Source organism: Monodon monoceros, unplaced genomic scaffold, assembly GCF_005190385.1.
Source record: "Monodon monoceros isolate NGI ecotype Baffin Bay Population unplaced genomic scaffold, NGI_Narwhal_1 Super_Scaffold_7, whole genome shotgun sequence".
NCBI lineage: Eukaryota > Metazoa > Chordata > Mammalia > Artiodactyla > Monodontidae > Monodon > Monodon monoceros.
Genome location: NW_021703784.1, coordinates 28,539,920 through 28,559,137, shown reverse-complemented (window position 1 = coordinate 28,559,137; position 19,218 = coordinate 28,539,920). Strand labels below are relative to the sequence as shown.

General features: G+C 38.9%; 1 protein-coding gene across 2 annotated transcripts in view; it reads right to left on the bottom strand.

Annotated features, from left to right (window-relative positions):
* Positions 1 to 19,218, bottom strand: part of PDGFD (platelet derived growth factor D) — a 236,480-nt gene that overhangs the window by 59,288 nt on the left and 157,974 nt on the right. The window contains exons 2-3 of one of the 2 annotated variants that reach the window (XM_029208291.1): positions 16,500 to 16,704; positions 13,243 to 13,423 (exon numbers count right to left, since the gene is read on the bottom strand). In XM_029208291.1, the coding sequence (XP_029064124.1) occupies positions 13,243 to 13,423; positions 16,500 to 16,704 (386 nt within the window). The remainder of the gene's footprint in view (positions 1 to 13,242; positions 13,424 to 16,499; positions 16,705 to 19,218) is intronic. The other variant, XM_029208292.1, reaches the window with a different exon arrangement.

Sequence of the window (19,218 nt, the reverse complement as noted above, 5' to 3'; positions counted from 1 at the left end):
ACAGACACAATATAATTAAGGCTTGTCATGGTAAAACGAGTAGCAGACGCGAAGCTGAGGATGGTATTCTTAAAGAACAGTGTAAATTCTGGGGCTCTGCTTATAAATTAAGAATTCTTATCAAAGGAAATAGTTTTTATCAGGGCAGCATATTAGAATCAGTTGAGGAGCTTTTAAAAATAGTTTTGCAGGCCCTTGATTCATTAAGTCTGGGGTAAATTCTGGGCACCTATAGTTAAAAAAAAAAAAAGCTTTAGATAGTTCTACTGCAAATACTTGATTAAGAATCATTTTCTTGGAACTGTGATGCTTCGTGCTGTCTGAATTATACTCTATGGTTTAAGCCTGAAATGCTTTTGGCCACTTTTCTTCCTTTTACCTTTAGGATTTATTACTTTTACATGCAAATAACTTGGAATGAGTAAGACTTTAAAGCTGTCATCAGTCAGCTTTTTTGTTCCCTCTGCTTGGATTGAATGATTCCCTACCTTTTCCTTGGGTCAGCTACTGCTTTCTCTGTGACTCATTTCCTGACCATCTTCTCTTTCCCTCAGACACAATTACTTTCTCTCTTATCCCCTCCCACAACCTCTCAGTTTGTGTTTCTGTTATCGCTGATCATAGCAGGTCTGCTTAACTTTACTGTCTTGAGGGCAGGTTTCCCATCTTATTTGTATCCCCAGGAATTGGAAATTGACATAGAGATGGAGATCCACAAAAATACATGTAGAATGAATGAGACACTGAATTAATTAGAGAATTAATTTACAGCTTGGTCTTCATGAGAGATCTGCTGGCCATTTTGATTTGTGAGAAAAAAACATTTGGGCAGAGGTGGGGTGAGGTGGGGTGGATTAGGGTTTTAGAAGATTCCAAAAGGAAACTGGAGACACAAAAACTTAGATCTGCTTTGCCATTCTGTCCACAACGGGACTTAGAAACATCATTTTATTTTCATATTGATAAATAGCATATGTTTTTGTTATCCAAGGGAAGTTCTTACAAAAGGCACAGAAGAAAACAGATTATTGATAGTTGTGTATTCTAACTAATTGTACCATTAAATCAAAATGAGGTAGTGGTCTGAAATTTTAATTTAGAGCTCTGCCTTTATAACTGATTTTTCTTTAGGACTGATTTCTTGGTTAAGATTTTGTATTCATATTTCTATTCTTTAATGATTAAAAAAAACCTTCCCTATCTTGGTTATCCTCCATGCCTAAAAGAAATGTTTCTATTTCAAATGCATATTTCTTTGTTATCTGTTATAGAGATATTTATTGCAGAGATTAAAATACTGGGGGGGGTAGTGCCTTTTTCTCCTTGTAAAAATAGCTGGTTTTAGCACTTCAGAAAAAAAAAAAAGATGACATTGAGTATTCATAGCTTGAACAACTATATACTTCAGAGACCTGGCTTGCCTTTGAGCCAAAGGGGCTATTTGCACAGTATTTTGTAGATGAGGAATGAATGTCTTTCTATAGGAGTGACATCAAGGAACTTTTAAAATACAAATATACTGGTAAAATTAGAATCTTCATATTAAATGTATAGCTCAAGATATTTTCATGAATAGTTCAAAAGGGATGAAGAGAGTATACATCTAATGTAGCATAGCAGAATAGAGGTATTAAGAGGTTTTGCCTTGCTCTTCTCCCAAATCTGCCTAAATCTGTGGGTTTAGCTGGGAATCAGAATCATACTGCATAACTGTTCCTAGGCCTGACCTTACTCCAAGTCCATAGATCTCCCCAGTGTTCATCTGGTTCCAACATGCTAGAGACCCACTGTTGTGTCTCCCCAAAATTGGTATGTTGCAACTTAATCCTCAATGTGATAGTTTTAGGAAGTGGGCCCTTGGGAAGTGATTAGGTCATGAAGGTGGAGATCTCATGAGTGGGATTAGTGTTCTCATAAAAGAGGCCCCAGAGAGTTCCCTGGCCCCTTTTGTAATGTGAGGGTATCACAAAAAGAGGGCTGTCTCTGAACCAGAAAGCAGGCCCTCACCAGACAATGGGTCTGCTGGTGCCATGAACTTAGACTTCCCAGCCTCCAAAACTGTGAAAAATAAATTTCGGTTGTTTATAAGCCACCCAGGCTACAGTATTCCGTTATGGCAGCCCAGATGAACTAAGACACAAAATCTCTTAAAGGACCTTGGATATACCTAAGTTGATTCTAATTCTCCAAAGACATTTAGATGGTAACAGTAATAATAATAGTTCCATCTGTTGTGTATAGTATATTTATCAAACCCATATATTTTAAAGGTGATCCTCAAGCAACTTTATGATGCAGGTGGATCCTTCCCATTTTACAAATGGAGAAAGACCAGCTTGGTCAGTTTAACTGATATGTCCTAAGTCTCATAGACAATACAGTGATTTGAATTTGAGTGTTTCTGACTCATATACCCTTTATCCTGTACAGAAAACCTCAAAACAAACAAACAAATAGCTCTGGAGTATCTTAAAAACCTGGACAGCTCCTGGGGCCTCAGCAAAGACCCTTGGAGTGACAGACATCAGGACCTCAAACACCTTTGTACAATTAATAAGAAGACTTGAGTCTTTCAAGGCTGCCGACATTCTTCATGAGGAAGGGCAGCTCAGCAGCTGCATCAATAGAGGATCTGAACCATGTTTGCTATGATGTCACTATTACACAGTCTGATGTAAGAACTGCTGAAGTCAGGCTGTTACTGACACAATTATGTGCTCCTTGAGATTAAAATGTAGCGGAGGCAGAGTTTACAAACAGGATGCCTGGTTCCATTCCACAGTTTTCCTGACATTTGACCCCGACAATGGCCCCCACTCCTCCACTCTCACCCCCACCCCTTCCAATGCCCAGTGACCAAAGCAACTGAGGGCCACTGGTATGTTGATATGACTGTAACATTAGAGTGAGAGGGAGAAAGTCTTGCTGATCCTAAGTCTAGAAAAACATAGTCAATGGTCTCTTTATACATCACTGGGGATTGCTTTTATATATTGCTTTTACTCCAAACTGTCAGATGCATTACAGGTACTCAATGAATACATACTTGTTGGTTCAGCTCAGTTAAACATGTTAAGACCTACTTAGTACACAGCCCTGTGATAGACCAGTAGGAATAAGGCACTCCCGACCCTCATGGAGCTTTCACTCTAATGGAGACAGTGAGACCTATAAATAGGTTTCCATGGGTTAAAAAATGGCTGGAAAGAATGGTCCAAAATATTCATAGTGGTTGTACTTGAATGATGGGAGCTATGGGTGGTTTTATTTTTTACTTTTCTATGTATTTTCAAAAATGTCTGGTATATGTATACATTACTTTTTCTTTGAAAAAAATAATGTCAATAATAGCAATGTTGGTGCCTGACAAAGGGAAAGAGCATTTGTGCTTGAGGAGCTAAGAACAAGTGGTATATTTGACATGAGTATGTCTTTGACAGAGGGAGGAGGGCTTGGATTCTTGAGGAAATATACATCCAAAAGTTAACTGTCAGAGATAAGAGGGGGAAAATCATGAAGTAGTTGGGCCGTCAGGGCATAATGCTGTTGGCCTGGACTGAACAATCTGTGGAGGGAGATGGGAGAACTGAAGCTAGAATATTAGCGGGATCAGAACATTGAAGGCTCTCAGTACCCGAGTGAGGCATCTACACATTACTCCACAGGAAACTGAAAATCAGTCACAAGTTTTCAGCTGGAAAATGATTTGATTACAGCTCTACTTCAGCTGGCAACCATGTGCAGGAGAGACCAAAAGTAGGGAGACAGGAGATAGGAGACCAATCAGGAAGTGGTTAGCAAGGCCCAGCCAAGAAGCAACCTGATTATTTATTCATATATCTCTCTTTTTTCATGCCTTTTCAATCTCTCTTTTTAATTTTTTTTTCCTGTCTGGCTCTTATTTTCAATTTCGAAATAAGGGAAGAGTCACTTTGACTATGTAGCTCAATTTTCTCACAGGTGAAAGAAGCAATGTTGAATGGGGGTCAGCCTTAATTTGTCACGCTCCCACTGATAAAGGGAACATTAGAGACAGTTATTTTCAAGGCTAGATGAGTCCTGTCTGTATGATTGATTTCTCATTCCTTCGTTCACCTGGGAGAGAAGACTAGAGTTTTCCCAAAGTTCCAGGGATCTTCAATTTCCCAGTCAGAATGGCTGATCCTTATGTAGATGGAGTGGGTCACCTAGCTCTCCTTAGGACCAGAGGTGGGTAGTATTGACTCCCCAAGGACTGTAACCAAAGATGACTGACTGAAAAAAGCATAAAAATCACTGTGGTCTTGGATTCTTCAGGGGCACAAAGATCTTTGTTTGCTCTTCTGGAGGAGAAACATTTTTTTTCCATATTCCTGCCTCAGCCCTCAGATATGGAGATATCAACAGACATTTTTTTCCCTTCATGAATTTCTTCCCTTTATCACTTCTTCCATCTTCTCTCCATTCCTCATTCCCATCCCCTTTCCCCATGTCTCTCTTGGGTTGCCTGCTTCTGACACCAACCATTGGGAAGAGTCTCAGCTCTTCCCCACTCCCTGGGTCCATCTGCTAAGCACCGCTGAGACTGGAGTTGGCCATCCTGTCCTCAACAGCTCTCCTGCCTGTTTGTGACTATTTGTGACCTTCTATGCAGTGCAAGGGGCATGTAAGTGTATCCCCTAGACCCCTTGAAAAGAATCCTTTGTTCTGAATTTGCATCACAGTACTGGGACAACCATACTTTGGCTTTGGGTCGCAGCCAAATTCTCTACTCTAGTTTTACAAGAAAGTCCTGATTTGGCATTTCAGGGACCAACATTAATAAAGTTGCTACTTTGATCATCTTTTGGCTTCTTGTATCTCTTTCCTACTGGCAAGAATAAAGAAAGGATAGTAAGTGGTTAGCACCCTCAACCTGCAACACTTTGGATTAATTCATCAGAATATTCCGAAATGCCTTGCTTTTCTGACTTTGTGCCTTTGTTTAGGCAACACTCCCTTCTCGGGGTGCTATTCCCTCCATGACCCAGTCCAGTGAATGGTAGTGGAATATGCCACCCCAAAATATGCCACTTTCGCATAAGAATTATTTTGAGGGGAAGGCAATTGAAAAGAAGCAGGCTCAGGAAAAGTTCTCTGTCCTCCCGCTACATGCCTAGAAGCACATAAATTTGCAAAGGTTGTCCCCCATCCCCTCACCAGAGACAACTCTGAACCCTTATCAGCCTAGAGAGGCACCAGAGGAATCCACATAACAAACTTTACTCACTAGTCCTTCGCTTCCATTTATTCTCCCATATATTTACCTTCCCACAATTGGCTGCCCTAGAAACTTAAAAGTCCTTTTCCTTTGTCTTGTCACTTCTCTAAAAATGTGTTGTCCTTTGGTTAAAATGTTATATAAGCCCAAGTTCCAACCACCACTCTGAGTTACTCATCACTGAGTGCTCCCATGTGTATGATATGCATGTGTTAATGATCTGTGTGCTTTTCTCTCCTTAACCTGTTTTTTGCCAGTCTAATCTGCAGAGTTCGAGACAGAACCTAGGAGGGTAGAGGAAAAAAATACTTTTTTATCTTTCCTTACACAAGCAGGCCCCATCTTTGTGAGGAACACAGCATCCCTTATGTGTTCCTCCTCCTTGTGTGCTCAGAATATTCCATGCACATTTCATCACTGTAATTCACAGTGCTTTATAATTGTGTGCCTTTCTCCGTCACAGGAATATCATTTTCTTTTTATTATCCAAAGAAGGTTCTCAGAAGTATCTGTTGAATTTATAAGTGAACATTAGGCAGAGATATTTTTTACTGAGGTTCACTTCTCCATAGCTTTTTAAGAAAGAAATACTGCTCTGTTTTAGGCATATCTTTAATACGCAAGCCACTTTCTAATATAGTCGAATAGCTTTTTCCTTCTTCATGTTTCTCACTTTCTTCATCTACCAAAATATTAGTACATCAAAAAGCACAGTTATAGAGAGCAAGTGGTATGTGTATAAAGAGGCCCAGTTATTTAATATCACTGCGTCTTTCTGGTTTTCAAGGATAAAAGTTTACTTGTGGCAAGTCCATATAATGTAATACTAGATAAACAGGATACTGGACTGTCCAAGTGCCATTAAACAGCATCCCTCTCAAAGTTGGAAATGTGTTTACTCAGCACCTGGGGAGTCATCTGCTCATGTGGTTAGCACATGGGTTTTATGAGGAAAATTAACTACAGTAGTAAAGTACTATTTCAAACATTGCTTACGTTGGAAAGGATTAGCCAACATGGAAGAAAACATTCCCAAAGTCAGAGAACATGCAGAGGCAATATGTGTGGGGTTCTTAACTGCATCTAAGGGATATCACAGATGAGATTCAGGGGGTTTCCCTGGTATTTTATGCAAAACTTTAGATATATTTATTTTTCTTTGGAGAGGGTCCCCATCTTTCGTATCTCATTGGATAACACATGTGTGAGCTCTGTGACCACAGATAAACTCACAACCTGTGTTCACTGTTTCACTGGTAAAGTTACCCAACCTGAGTCTGCTACCTCACTTATAAAATAAGGGGGTTGACCTAGGCACTGGACCTCTAAGATTCTATATTTTTCTTACAACCAGTCTTCAGGCAAAATACATGGTTTAATAGCAGCAGATTGATTATTTACAATATGCTGTGTGCTGAATTAAACACTTCACATACATTGCCCCATATATTTAATCCTCACAATAACCCAAAGGGTTAGATGCTATTATTTATGACTATTATTATTTTATAATATATTTATCATCATCATCATCAGGACTGTGCCTACCAAATTGTAAGTTCTATGAGGGCAGAAACCTTGTCTCGTTTTGTTCACTACTCTATATCCAGTATTTATCAAAGTGCATGAAACATAATAGGTGTCCAGTAAAAAGTCTGTTGAATAATGCATTAAAACGAATACATAACTAGCAAAAATGCCCTGAATTCCACAGAGGAACATATTATCATGGGATTTCATTCCACCTCACTTTCTTATTGCCTCCTGCTCCCTTAATCCTATTTTTACCTACCTCCTCCTTTTCCACGCCCCACCCCCACCTGTGAGAGCCCACTTCCGCTTTATTCTCCTCAACCCCTATCATTTGCTTCTGGACCTAGACATATTCTTTCACTTTTTTTTTTTTTGTGTGGTACGCGGGCCTCTCACCGCTGTGGCCTCTCCCCTTGCGGAGCACAGGCTCCGGACACGCAGGCTCAGCGGCCACGGCTCACGGGCCCAGCCGCTCCGCGGCATGTGGGATCTTCCCGGACCAGGCCACGAACCCGTGTCCCCTGCATCGGCAGGCGGACTCTCAACCACTGCGCCACCAGGGAAGGCCCCTAGCCATATTCTTTGTCAAATTATTCTTTGCTCTAGGACTATATTACATTTTGCTCTTTACTCTCTCAAGAACTCTTATCAAAGTTCTCATTATGTTTTCAGGTTTTAGGAAGGTAATCTGATTAAAATAACTGATTCACTTAACCTTCCCAGTGAGACTCCTAGTTCATCAAAATGATCTCTGTAATTGGTGAAATTTTAGAACATTTGTAAAGTTTTAAATAAGAACACTTATCTAGCCTTGCCTATAAAATGCTGCAATAATGAGACTCTGGCCTTAAGAATGAATCCTTCAACCAATATCCATTGAAGAAGCTCTTGGGCTTGCCAACTTGGCACTCTACTGCTATGACATTTACTTAGGGCTTTTGGAGTATGCATATGCTATCCTCCTGTCTGACCTGGACCATGCCCCTTGTTTTCTTTCTGCCCCACACTTTGTTTGTTATCTTGTTGATACTTTCTTAGTATCTGCCCCTAGCTCACCCTCTGGTTTTAGCTACCTTACCTGGTCTAAGTACTGAAAGATTTAAGAAGCATCCAAAATAGATGGGCTGAGATGAGGATAAGAAAACTTCTTTCTCATGCTTAGCTGAGAGAGCAATGAGCTACTCTTCTACTCCCCTCTCTTATGTTTGCCTCCTTCCAGTAGCCTGAATCCCAAGACACCAAAAGAAGAATTACTGTCAAAGATGTCTTCTCTTTTCTGTTTCAGGGCTTAGCATTTGCTGTTCTTTTCCTTAAAGCGCTTCTCCCATAGCTTCCCATGGTGTTTCCTGCTCCTTTTTTGGGTATCAATTCAAATTTTATACCTACAGATCTTCCTTGACTCTCTGATTGGAGTGGATCCTCTCTGTCACACTGTCACACTGTTCTCTTTTATCTTCTTTCTTTTATTGAACTTCAAAAAATTTATGTTTGTATGTATGTTCTTACTTCCCTATTTACTTAAATGTTTATTGTTTGCTTCCTTCTGCTACCATATGAGATCATGAGGACAGAGATCTGCCTATCCTCCTCATAGCTGTATCTCCAGGACCCTAGACTGAGCTTGGTCTAGCACACAGTAGGCATTTAATAAATAATACCGCAGCTCTCATATCACCAAACCTCCAGAAGGATATACCAAAATGTAGAAGCTGAGGTAAACAGAATCTGCTATGTGATTACCACCCTCACCTTGACTATCCTTGGCTGTATATACAGTCCTGGCTGAAGTGGTCAGAATACCCATGGATATTCAAAACCTTCAACAATTTTTATCTGACTATGCAAATAAAGATGGAATTTCCACATTTTGTAGAGAAAGTGAATGAGGTCCTTTACTCTCTAGCTTTGTTTGAGGATTAGTTTAGGGGAATAATAATGAATTGTCCACCATTATTTTGTTTTTGTTTCACCAACTGTTAAGTTTTAGGTGAGCAAAATTAGAATCTGTGAAAGTTGTTATAACTGAGAATCTTATTTATTAACTCACTGGTTTTATTCCTCCTTTTTCTTTGCATCCTTATCTTCTTTTCCATCCTCTTCCCTTTCTTCCTCTGTCTAAAAAAAATTATTTATAATGCAAAGCCATGATTCATGTGGAGTTTTAATCTCAATGGCAATCTTAACTGTGCCACTTGAAGTTAATTCAAACTGCAGAGATACACAGTTAAAAAATTGGTGATAAAATTGCTTTTTTATTTTAGAAACTGTTTAGAATGGGTATTAGTAAATGCAGTTTATGAAATAAACTAGAGTTTGTTAATAAAACAAAAAAGTTTGGGAATAGCTTTCAAATAATTTAACTTTTTATTTTAACACAATACTGTAAATCATTTATCAATATATTTCAATAAAAATTTATAAATAATTTTTGAATTAAAAACGTACTCTCCATTAAACACACACACAAATAAAAGGCTTTTTAAATATTTGTCACAATATACAATAAAATGCTTCTACCTTGGATGAAGGAGGTGAATTATGGTCAGACGTGTGTGTATATGTGTATGCACACACACACTGACAGCTGGGCTGTTTGTACAGGACTACCAAGTTCATTTATCACCGGATGATATATTAATTATTATGCCAGTGATAATGATAACAAGAGCAGCAGTTATTTGAGTAATTTACTAAGTTCCAGGTAGGGTGGCTTACAAAATTATCTAATTTAATCCTATAACTAGTTAATTGTGTGTCAGGCAGTATTATCACCATCTTACAGATGAGAAAACTGAGCCTTTAGCCAGTGAGCAGCAGAGCTGAAATTCATATACCCATGCTTGCTGACTTCTTTGCACCACATCCATTGGGAGCCTTGTAATTGGACACCTTTCCAATAAACTACCTAATGGTCTTCCAAAAAAGTTTCCTAACAATCCAATCCATCCATTCATTCCCCAATAAACTAGATTTGAGATGGGAGAGCTTAATTTATTTAGACAAACACATCTTGATAACAATTTGATAACATTATCCATTCTGCTTCATTATGCCCTCTGATGGTATCTATCCTCCTCAGCTGAGTGAAATTAGGAAAGAAAGCTGAGTAGGAGAGCAAAAAATTGAAATATGAAATTGAATCATATTTTCTCAGGAAGAGTCAATTCAACAAACACACTGTCTAGCCACGTATAAGGCACTGTGTGGAATACACACAGGATGTTTGTCCTACCCTCAAATAGTTCATTACCATTTATCTAGAGGGAATATATATATATACACGCACACACACACAACTTGTGATGGTAAAGGTAGGATCCTTATCACCATTATTTATTGAGCACTTCCACTATGTCCTAGGTGCTATGATAAGTATTTGCTATTAATTTAAAATCTCACACCAACTCCAATTATTATCCCCATTTTATGGATGTAAAACCAAAAGGTAAGAGACCCATTCTATATCACACCATTAGTAACTGGGGAAATTTCCTTTGATCCAAAGTGTGCTTTACAGCAAAGCTCTGGTCCCCTATGGCTGTGCTGCCTTGCCCTAGGAAAGACTGTGATAGATGCTGTAAAAAAAGGTAGACAATTGAATTCCAAGCACACCAAACAAAATTGTAATATAAGAATAATTGCTAGCCAAAAATAAGTGATCAGGATGTTAACCATTAGTCAGTCTCCCACACTTTGCTGGAGTGAAAAATTGACTAAAAATGTACACTAGACTTGGTATTCCAAAAATGTCATAAGCATGAACCATGTAGATGTGATTCCAGTGTAATGGGCTCTTATGGTCCTGGGCACCTATACCTTACAGCCTCAGGGGAGGCCCCTGTACAACTGGAGAATCACTAAGGTAGGAAGAAGAGAAATGTTTGATGGAAGGCTGAGAGATAGAAAGATAGAGATGAGAAGGGGGGTGGTCTTTACCTATCCAAAGAGCTACTTGCCATTTTCTAAGAGCACTGTGATTGCTCGGAAACTATTGCTCAAATTTCCCCAGCACCTGCCATTCCTTAAAGGAGGGATTGCAAAACAGCTGCCTCCAAACTCTACAGGCTTTGTGGGCCTGTACAACATTTAAAGAATCATTATTTAAATACACTTAAAGAAGGCTTGCCATTTTTTCCAGTTTTATGAGATATAATTGACATATGGCCCTGTATAAGGTGTACAGCATAATGATTTGACTTACATACATCGGGATTTGCCATTTTTAATCCCACTGTCTCTCTCTAATTTTATATCTGGCTCACTATGAATTTTAAGTCTGGGCTCTGTAGCATTTGAGTTCATAAACTCTGCTTTAAAGTTTCTCCAAGAAAAATTTAAACATGAATAAAATGACCTTTCCAAAACATTGGTCAAGGCATAAATGATCCCTGTTGAACAAGAATCAAATGCAAGAGTTTATCAAAAAGCCACACAGATCTAGAGTTTATATACACCTGAAGGTTAAGCTCACTCTACCTCTTGGAATTCAGCCACCAAAGCACTTTGGCCCTAATTGATCATATTTAGTGCCAGAAGCCAATTAGGAGCGGAAAGAGAGCCTGGAGCTATTTGCAATGAATGCAGACCAAGAGGCTGTATAACAAAAAAGTTTTGACTATCATCATTTCTAAAAACACAATTGAATGTACTGGTGGAGGTGAATAAGTAAGTGAGTGGAGTCATGCAGAACAGTTTACATCCATACTACAAAGGCTGTCCAATATTCCACTTAACATTGGCTAGGAAATGAGTGATGAGCCTGCACTGTAACCCAAAGCACCTCAAACAAAAATATTCATTCTTCCCTAAATCCACACCTGCACTCCCTTTTTCTACAAAAAGGAGTTATTTTGCCTTAAAGATATGGTATTAGAGTTAAGATGTTTCTAACTGACTTATGGACCATTTAACTTAGTCATAACCAAAGCTTCACAAAAAGTATACACATGAGCACTAACAGGCCTTGATATGTTAAGGGGAAAAAAGATCCTTCACTAAGCCATTCTGACACATCACCATTCCAACATGCTGAGCCTGCTTTGTCCATGAACAATTGAGAACAGATGCATCACTGAACACATTAGAAGCAAAGAAATGTAGAAACCAAAGGTTCACACTTCCACTTTAATGCTGAGCAGCACTGCGTGAGTGTGCAATAATGTATATCATGCTTGATGGATTATTTTCAAATTAAAACTGGAACCAGTATCACCACATGCTATTTTTTCATTTACAGTATTCTGATGTAGAATTCACTTTGTTTAACCACTCATCATAACGCAAAAAAAAAAAAAAAAAAAAAAGAGAGAGAAAAGAAACCACATTAGATTAAAAAAATCCAAGATTTTTCCTACTCTAAATTTAACTCATAAGAGGAAAAAAAAACCCCAAATTGACTCCATTTGTAGTACTGTGTTCTGTTTCGGCATCCACACTTTGAAAAGGGATAGCACTAAACTGAATGAGAGTTAAAGATGTTGCCAGGAGAGCAAAAGGCAATATGCTATGAACAACTGAATTCAGGGATATTTAATGTATCCTAAACGTAATGTATAGGCAAAATTATCCCAATATCCCCCTGAGCTTCATCTGTAGCACCAAGTATTTCCGTCTTATTATCATTCTCAGTTGTTATGGCTTCTAATTGTCATTTCCACCAGACTATCAGCTCCAGGAGGTTCAAGAACACTGTCTTCTTGCTTGCCTTTGTATCTACTACACCTATCAGAATATTTGTCAATAAGAAGGAACTTTATATTGTTCTACTAATGAATGACTGAGTAAAGAAGACCCATGACCATGTGTGATCCAACAACTAGACTTAACTATAAGGTAGATTATGCCGCAATATGAGGTTGAAGATCTTCTAATAGTTAGAACCACATAAAGTTGGAAATGGCTGCTGAGGTGTTTAAGTAGAGGTGAGACCACAAATAAGCATGGGTGTAGTAAACAAAAATCAAACCTTGGGTCCTGAATTATACCTTTCAATTTTTAAGATACTTGCTAACCCTGAGGCTCTATGATGATAACATAGGCCCTTCCCAAATTTGAGTCATAATTTAAACTAAAATCATTAGGACGCTTCTGTGATTAGAGTTACGTAGACAATTTTTCAAACCAAGAGGTTCAATTCTCACTTACCTTCTATTTGGCTGTATATTTATTTTGCTCCAGTTGAATCAAAGGCAATATGGTATATGCTTTACCATAAACTATTCTACTTTTTCTATTCACTATGCTTTCTTTCAAAATACATGGGCCCAAGCATTGACTTAATAGAGCTAAAATGGCATTTCTCACTAAAGAAGACTTTTAACATTTTGGCCACAAGGCAGGGACAAAGCATACCATAGACAATTAACACAGTTCATTCACTTTCACACCATTGAATTTAATCACAGAAAACGATCTCTATACTTCATGTAACCAGCGTCTGCTTTTAATCATAGGGCGGTTAAGCTACTTACCACAACAGAATAATAAATCTTGAATCCAGGTTTAGCCACAAAGTAGTCATCAGACTTGAATGTTATTTTAATCTGGTTTGTTCTTGATGTTATCCTTGGAGGAATTTCTTTGTGTCCACACCATCGTCCTCTAATAACGGTGCTGGTTTCAGATATATCTTCAACTTCCACAAAATCATACCTAGTACCAATTTGACATAAACTTTGATTAAAGAAGACTTTGAAATTCATACTTTCACTGAGAAATTGAAACTAACATGTGATTTCTCGTGACCTATCATCTGAAATGAAAATTATAACCTACAGATATTTTAGAAGGAAAACTAGTTTTTGGATTAGGTTTCTCAAATTCAGACTTCAACAATCTATTCTGAGGAAACACCCTTACACACTTTTAGCCATAACTCTTCCTAAATCGTCAAAAATCAAAATGGGCTACTTTCTGAGCATCTGTCTCATAAGGTTTTCCTGGAAAAACTAACAAGTATAATCTATTGTCATATTTTAGGAGATGTAGCTCTAATTATATACCCAAATATTTACTATATCAAGTTTTTAAACAAATTCCCACTTTGAATTAATTTACCACATCCAGTGTTTCCTTAAGAAAGGAAATGATCTATACCCATACAGCACATAAAATCAGCACTCTTATTGTAGAAAATAAATGGTAAAATAAAAGACTATTTTCTCTTTTTTGAAATTGTCTTTTGGAAGGATCATATCATAAACTATGACATTTATCATAATGGAAACACATGACTTTGAGGAGGGATGTGCACTAGCCAATATTGGAAATATCTGGGCTATGTGCAAATGAGGGTAAGACCATGGGTTCACCACTGGCACCAGTCAGAGAAACACAGAATCCCAGGATTGAAGAAGAAAGGAGAGGCATTTTAGATATTCCACAGAGTCGTTTGATCCTCAGAATCCCTCCACAGCGTCTCACTTTTTCATCACATAATAGGACAACTTCAGTGACCAAGCTGACATCTTCTAGGGATCATTTATTCTATTTTCAGACACCCAAGATCTTAAAACATTCTGCTTGAGAGCTGAACTCTGTGCCTTTCAGTTCTGGGCATCAGTGTCTCACTCCTCCAATCTACCTCTCCTCAAATGACTTCAGATGCTAAAGTAACAATGCAAACGAGCACTCAGGGTGAGCATTCAAGGTGAACAGTGGCAGAAGTCTCATATCCATTTTATATTTTCCTGTCACAATTGCCAAAAGGAATCAGCATGAGAACCAACATGTCTGAATATGAAGAAAATCCAATACAACTTTACTGGTCTTACCCACGCACCTCAGAGCTCTCATTCGATCAGGCAGGGTGATCTAAGGAGGCGGCGAGCATAATAAAATGGTTACTAAATTTCATTGACAGTGATTTGTGAGGCCTTTATGTCCTTTGCCTCAGTTTCCTAATGAGCAAAATAAGAAGGTTTATGTAATTTTACCAGCTGAATATCTCTTGGGTGCTATGTAAATTAACTACTTAATATATGGTGTTGAAAAGTGAAAAGCACTAAGAAAGAATCGCTATTCCAGCAATAAGATATTACAGTGTAAACATCAAGGAGGTTTGGAACAAATGGGAGGAAATCAATTGTACAATATATGTGAATCATATTTATTGCACAAAGCAAGAATATACTTGAAACTTGGTTAATAATGCAAGAGGTCACTTTTGTTTTTTAAAAAACACAACATCAGCACAATTTTTACTCTGGGTCTGAAGTCAAAAGAGCACCATTCTGGTTGGACCTGCACCTGAGGCAGGTCTCTGATCTGCCTTTTTCCCTGCTTCCTCTCCCCTTTACCTCTTACTCCTCTACCTCCCTCCATAAATTTTTAGGAGCAACTTGATTTGATGAAGGGTCTGGAAGAGAAACCATCCTAACTTCCCCTCCTAGTTTTAAGGTCAGGACGCCAAAAGTGCTCAATCACTACCAGATCAAAATCCTGCTCTGCAATGGAGACCAGTGTCTTTTCAATGACATCACCTTTAATAATCTTTTTTTTTTTTAAATATCTTTATTGGAGTATAATTGCTTTACAATGTTGTGTTAGTTTCCGCTGTACAACAAAGTGAATCAGCTATAAGTATACATATATCCTCATAATAGTAGCTTTTCATTTGTTTCCAAGGTCTTTCTTTTTTTTTTTTTGAGCACAGAAAATGAGTTCTCCCTTTCAAGGCTGAAAAGACACAAGGTCTCCTCAAGCTATTCTCTTTGTAAATATTAACTGGCTCTTCCTGCATGTATTCATCTCTGCTTTCTGGCATACACTACCCTCTATGGTCCTAGAAAATAACAGTCACTGCTGTTATTCTTGAAAAAACAGCAACATAATAAGAGCTGTCAGCATAATAGACATGCAATAAAGGACAGCCAAATTTGAAGTACCTGATTTTTATTATTCAAAGTAAAATAAACCTGCTGAAAGAATTTAGCAGTTTAGTAGTAGTTCATTGGCAATGCAGAACAAGTTCGTGCAGTAAAGTACAGGAAGGAAAAAGAAAATCCTCTGCATCTTACACATGCTAATTAAGTGAATAAGATGCTGTGAGCTGACAATTCAGAGAACAACAGCCAGGGCTTTCTCTGATAAACATGTTAAGAAGGGAGAAGATTATCAGGGGCAGCTTTCATCTTCTGCTGACCCAGAAACTACAGGAAGAAACAGACCTCTGAGGAGCACACTGATCCTGGGAGGTGGCCTTCTCTTCCTTGTTACACATATCTGAGGCCTTAAAATTATGATTTCAGGTAAGGACCTGACAGGGTCCTTGCCATCATCATCTCCCAGTGCTGGGTCAGTTCCTGGAGCCCAGCAGGGGAATACACTCCTTAAGCCCTGGCAGGCTTGCACCAGAGCCCTGTGACATGGCGCAGGTGAGCCAGGATATTGGATGCATCTACCTGCTCACAAAGTGGGTTGTTCTAGGCCTGGCCAAGATAGGGGCCCCCAGATTCCCCCCTTCTCTGGGAGTCACACAGCCTGGCTCTGACAATTGCAGGAGTGAGTTTCTGTGAGTCATGCCAGGTTACCAGGCTTTCTGCAGAGGCAGTCTGAGCTCCAATTTATTTTGTCCATTAGGACTGACATAAAGGCTTTTTGAAAAAGAAGTCGAGTATCTTGGATAGGTCTGGAGTGCCCAAAAGAGAAGTCTGATGTGATGTTTTAAATCTGTCTTTTTTTTCTACTTTGAAATTTTACCCTAAAATGGATTTTATTTCCCACTTACCTACAGATATCATTTTCCGCTTCCTCTAATCCAAACTGATTGTCAAAGGCTAGCTGTATCCTTGTTTTCTCCTGGGAATGGAGCCGCCAGGTCAGAAGCAGGTTCCTGGGGTAGCTGTTTGGGAAGCGGGGACTCTGCACATGGCCGTGTCCTGTCACCTGGATGGTTTCATCTCTTCGGTACAAGTCTGTGAGGTGATTGCTCTCTGTTAGTAGTCACAACTTGTAGAAATTAGTATGTTGCTCCAATTACAGGAAAGCAAAAAAAGAACAGTTTAAAACACATCACATTTCAAAGCACTTCTTGATTTTGTTTAAAAACATAAGGCCAAATGGCAGCCTTGTGGTTAAACAAACAACGTCCATATTTTTTCTGTTATCCCCTACCTCCCCAAATTCTTCATAAATCTAGACTTGATGCCTAATATTTTGTACTTTGGGAGCTCTCTTAACATCATTTTTTTTTTTTTTTTTTTTTTTTGGTACGCAGGCCTCTCACTGCTGTGGCCTCTCCCGTTGCGGAGCCCAGGCTCCGGACGCGCAGGCTCAGCGGCCATGGCTCACGGGCCCAGCCACTCCGCGGCATGTGGGATCTTCCCGGACCGGGGCACGAACCCGCGTCCCCTGCATCGGCAGGCGGACTCTCAATCACTGCGCCACCAGGGAGGCCCTTAACATCATTTTTGACAAGCAAAATTAATGATTATCTCAGAACTCAGGCTCATTACAATTGGAATTAAAATTGAGCAAATAATTTCAAATAGTTCATCCTTCCTCTTTTCCATGTAATACAGCTGATCCTTGAGCAACACGGGTTTGAACTGTCTGGGTCCGTGGATTTTTTTCAATAAATACATATATGTACTGTAAATGTATTTTCTCTTCCTTATGATTTTCTTAACAACATTTTCTTTTTTCTAGTTCACTTTATTGTAGAATACAGTATATAATACATATGACATACAAAATATGTGTTAACTGTTTATTTAACAGTAAGTCTTCTGGTCAACAGTAAACTATTAGTAGTTAAGTTTTGGGAAAGTCAAAAGTTGTATGTGGATTTTTGACTGTGTGGGGTATTGGCACCCCTAAACCTCACTTTGTTCAAGGGTCAACTGTACAAATATTTTTTTTTTCATTGACAATGTAACAGTATATCTTCAATGATTAGCCCAGGAGATAATAAATATTGTTGAATGAATGAACAACTGGGTGAAAAACAAATTAAAAGAATCTAATGATGTTTAATTACCACTTATTTTATAATCAAATGACATTTTCCAGCTGTTTCTCCATCATAAAAATCATAATTTTTTGGCCCTCGTTCTTGGTGACTTAAAGTAGTTCCAATTCTAATTCTATTTTCCATATGCTGTATAATAAAGAACTTGTCTGATCTTTGTCCTGGGTTCCTAAAAGGGAACTTCTAAACCCTTAAAATTTCCCAAGTGATGCAAGTGTCTTTGTTATTCATGGTAGGCCCCTGGGGCCATACCTGATTTTATGCTAATGAGGTGATTCTCTGTGGGCCCTTAAATAGTTTCAGGAATGGGGACTGGCTATAATAGAAAGACCAATCATGTGGCTTTGAGCTCTGATAACAGCCTGACTTCCTAACCTCCCTGGAGGTAAGAGGCCTTGGAGCCCTAGCCTGTTGCCACCAATTCAATCAATCATGTCGACAGAATGAAACCCTTATAAAAACTCTTGTCACTGAGTCTTGGGTAAGCTTCCTGGTCCGTGAAACACACTGATGTGCTAGGAGGGAGACATGTCCTCACTCTACAAGTGTCCTTATTTGGCCGGTCCTGATTTGTATCCTTTATAGTAAGACTGTAATTGTAACTATAGTGCTTTCTTGAGTTCTATAAGTTGTCCCAGCAAATTATCAAACTCGAGGGGCTTATAGGCAACCCTGAATTTATAGCCAGTTGGTAAAGAGTATGGGTAACCTGGGTACCTCACAATTTTCAGCGGGTGACTGAAGTACAGTCTTGTAGGGACTAGGCTGTTAAGCTATGAAATCTGACCTAACTCCAGGTAGTTTGCTTCAGAATTGCACCATACAGTGGACCCATTTTTCCTATCTCCCAATGTCCAGAGTTCTTTGCACTTGAGATTTTGGCTTTTTAGGCCCCTCTGTAAGCAGAACTCCAGCCACAGTCTATTTACGTCCTCCTGCAGAGAGTTTACTCCGAAGCCTATAATTCAAGGAGGTTAGTCAGGGAGGCCTAAATTGCTGGTGGAAACCACTGAAAGGTTGGGTTGCGGAGGGTAGTTGTTAAAGCTTCCAAAATAAGAGGAGAGTGAACAAGGAATCAGAATGTGAAATGCAAAGGCTTCTCTCCCTTTTACAAATGTTCTGGTATGTATGAGAATTTCAACTTTTTTTTTTTTTTTTTTGGCTAATTCAGTGTTTAATGTGTTGTGCTTGCCCAGCTAGCCTTTGTGTGGGAGACAGTCTTAGGAAGAGCAAAGGTGGTTGGAGGAGCTGATGTCCCCACTCCCTGCATCTCGACTAGGAGATCAGAGCACTGGCTCTGCAGTCATGTCACGGTGCTCTGGTCCCAGAGCTAATGCTCTTAACTTCTGTGTAAGAGAAGGTATTTTTCCTTCTTAGTCTGAAATTTGCTAGAGGCAATTTGAGATTCTTTGCTATCTGTAATCCACTTTGACTTCTGAATCACATTGTTTATATATAATTTATAACTTCATGCCAA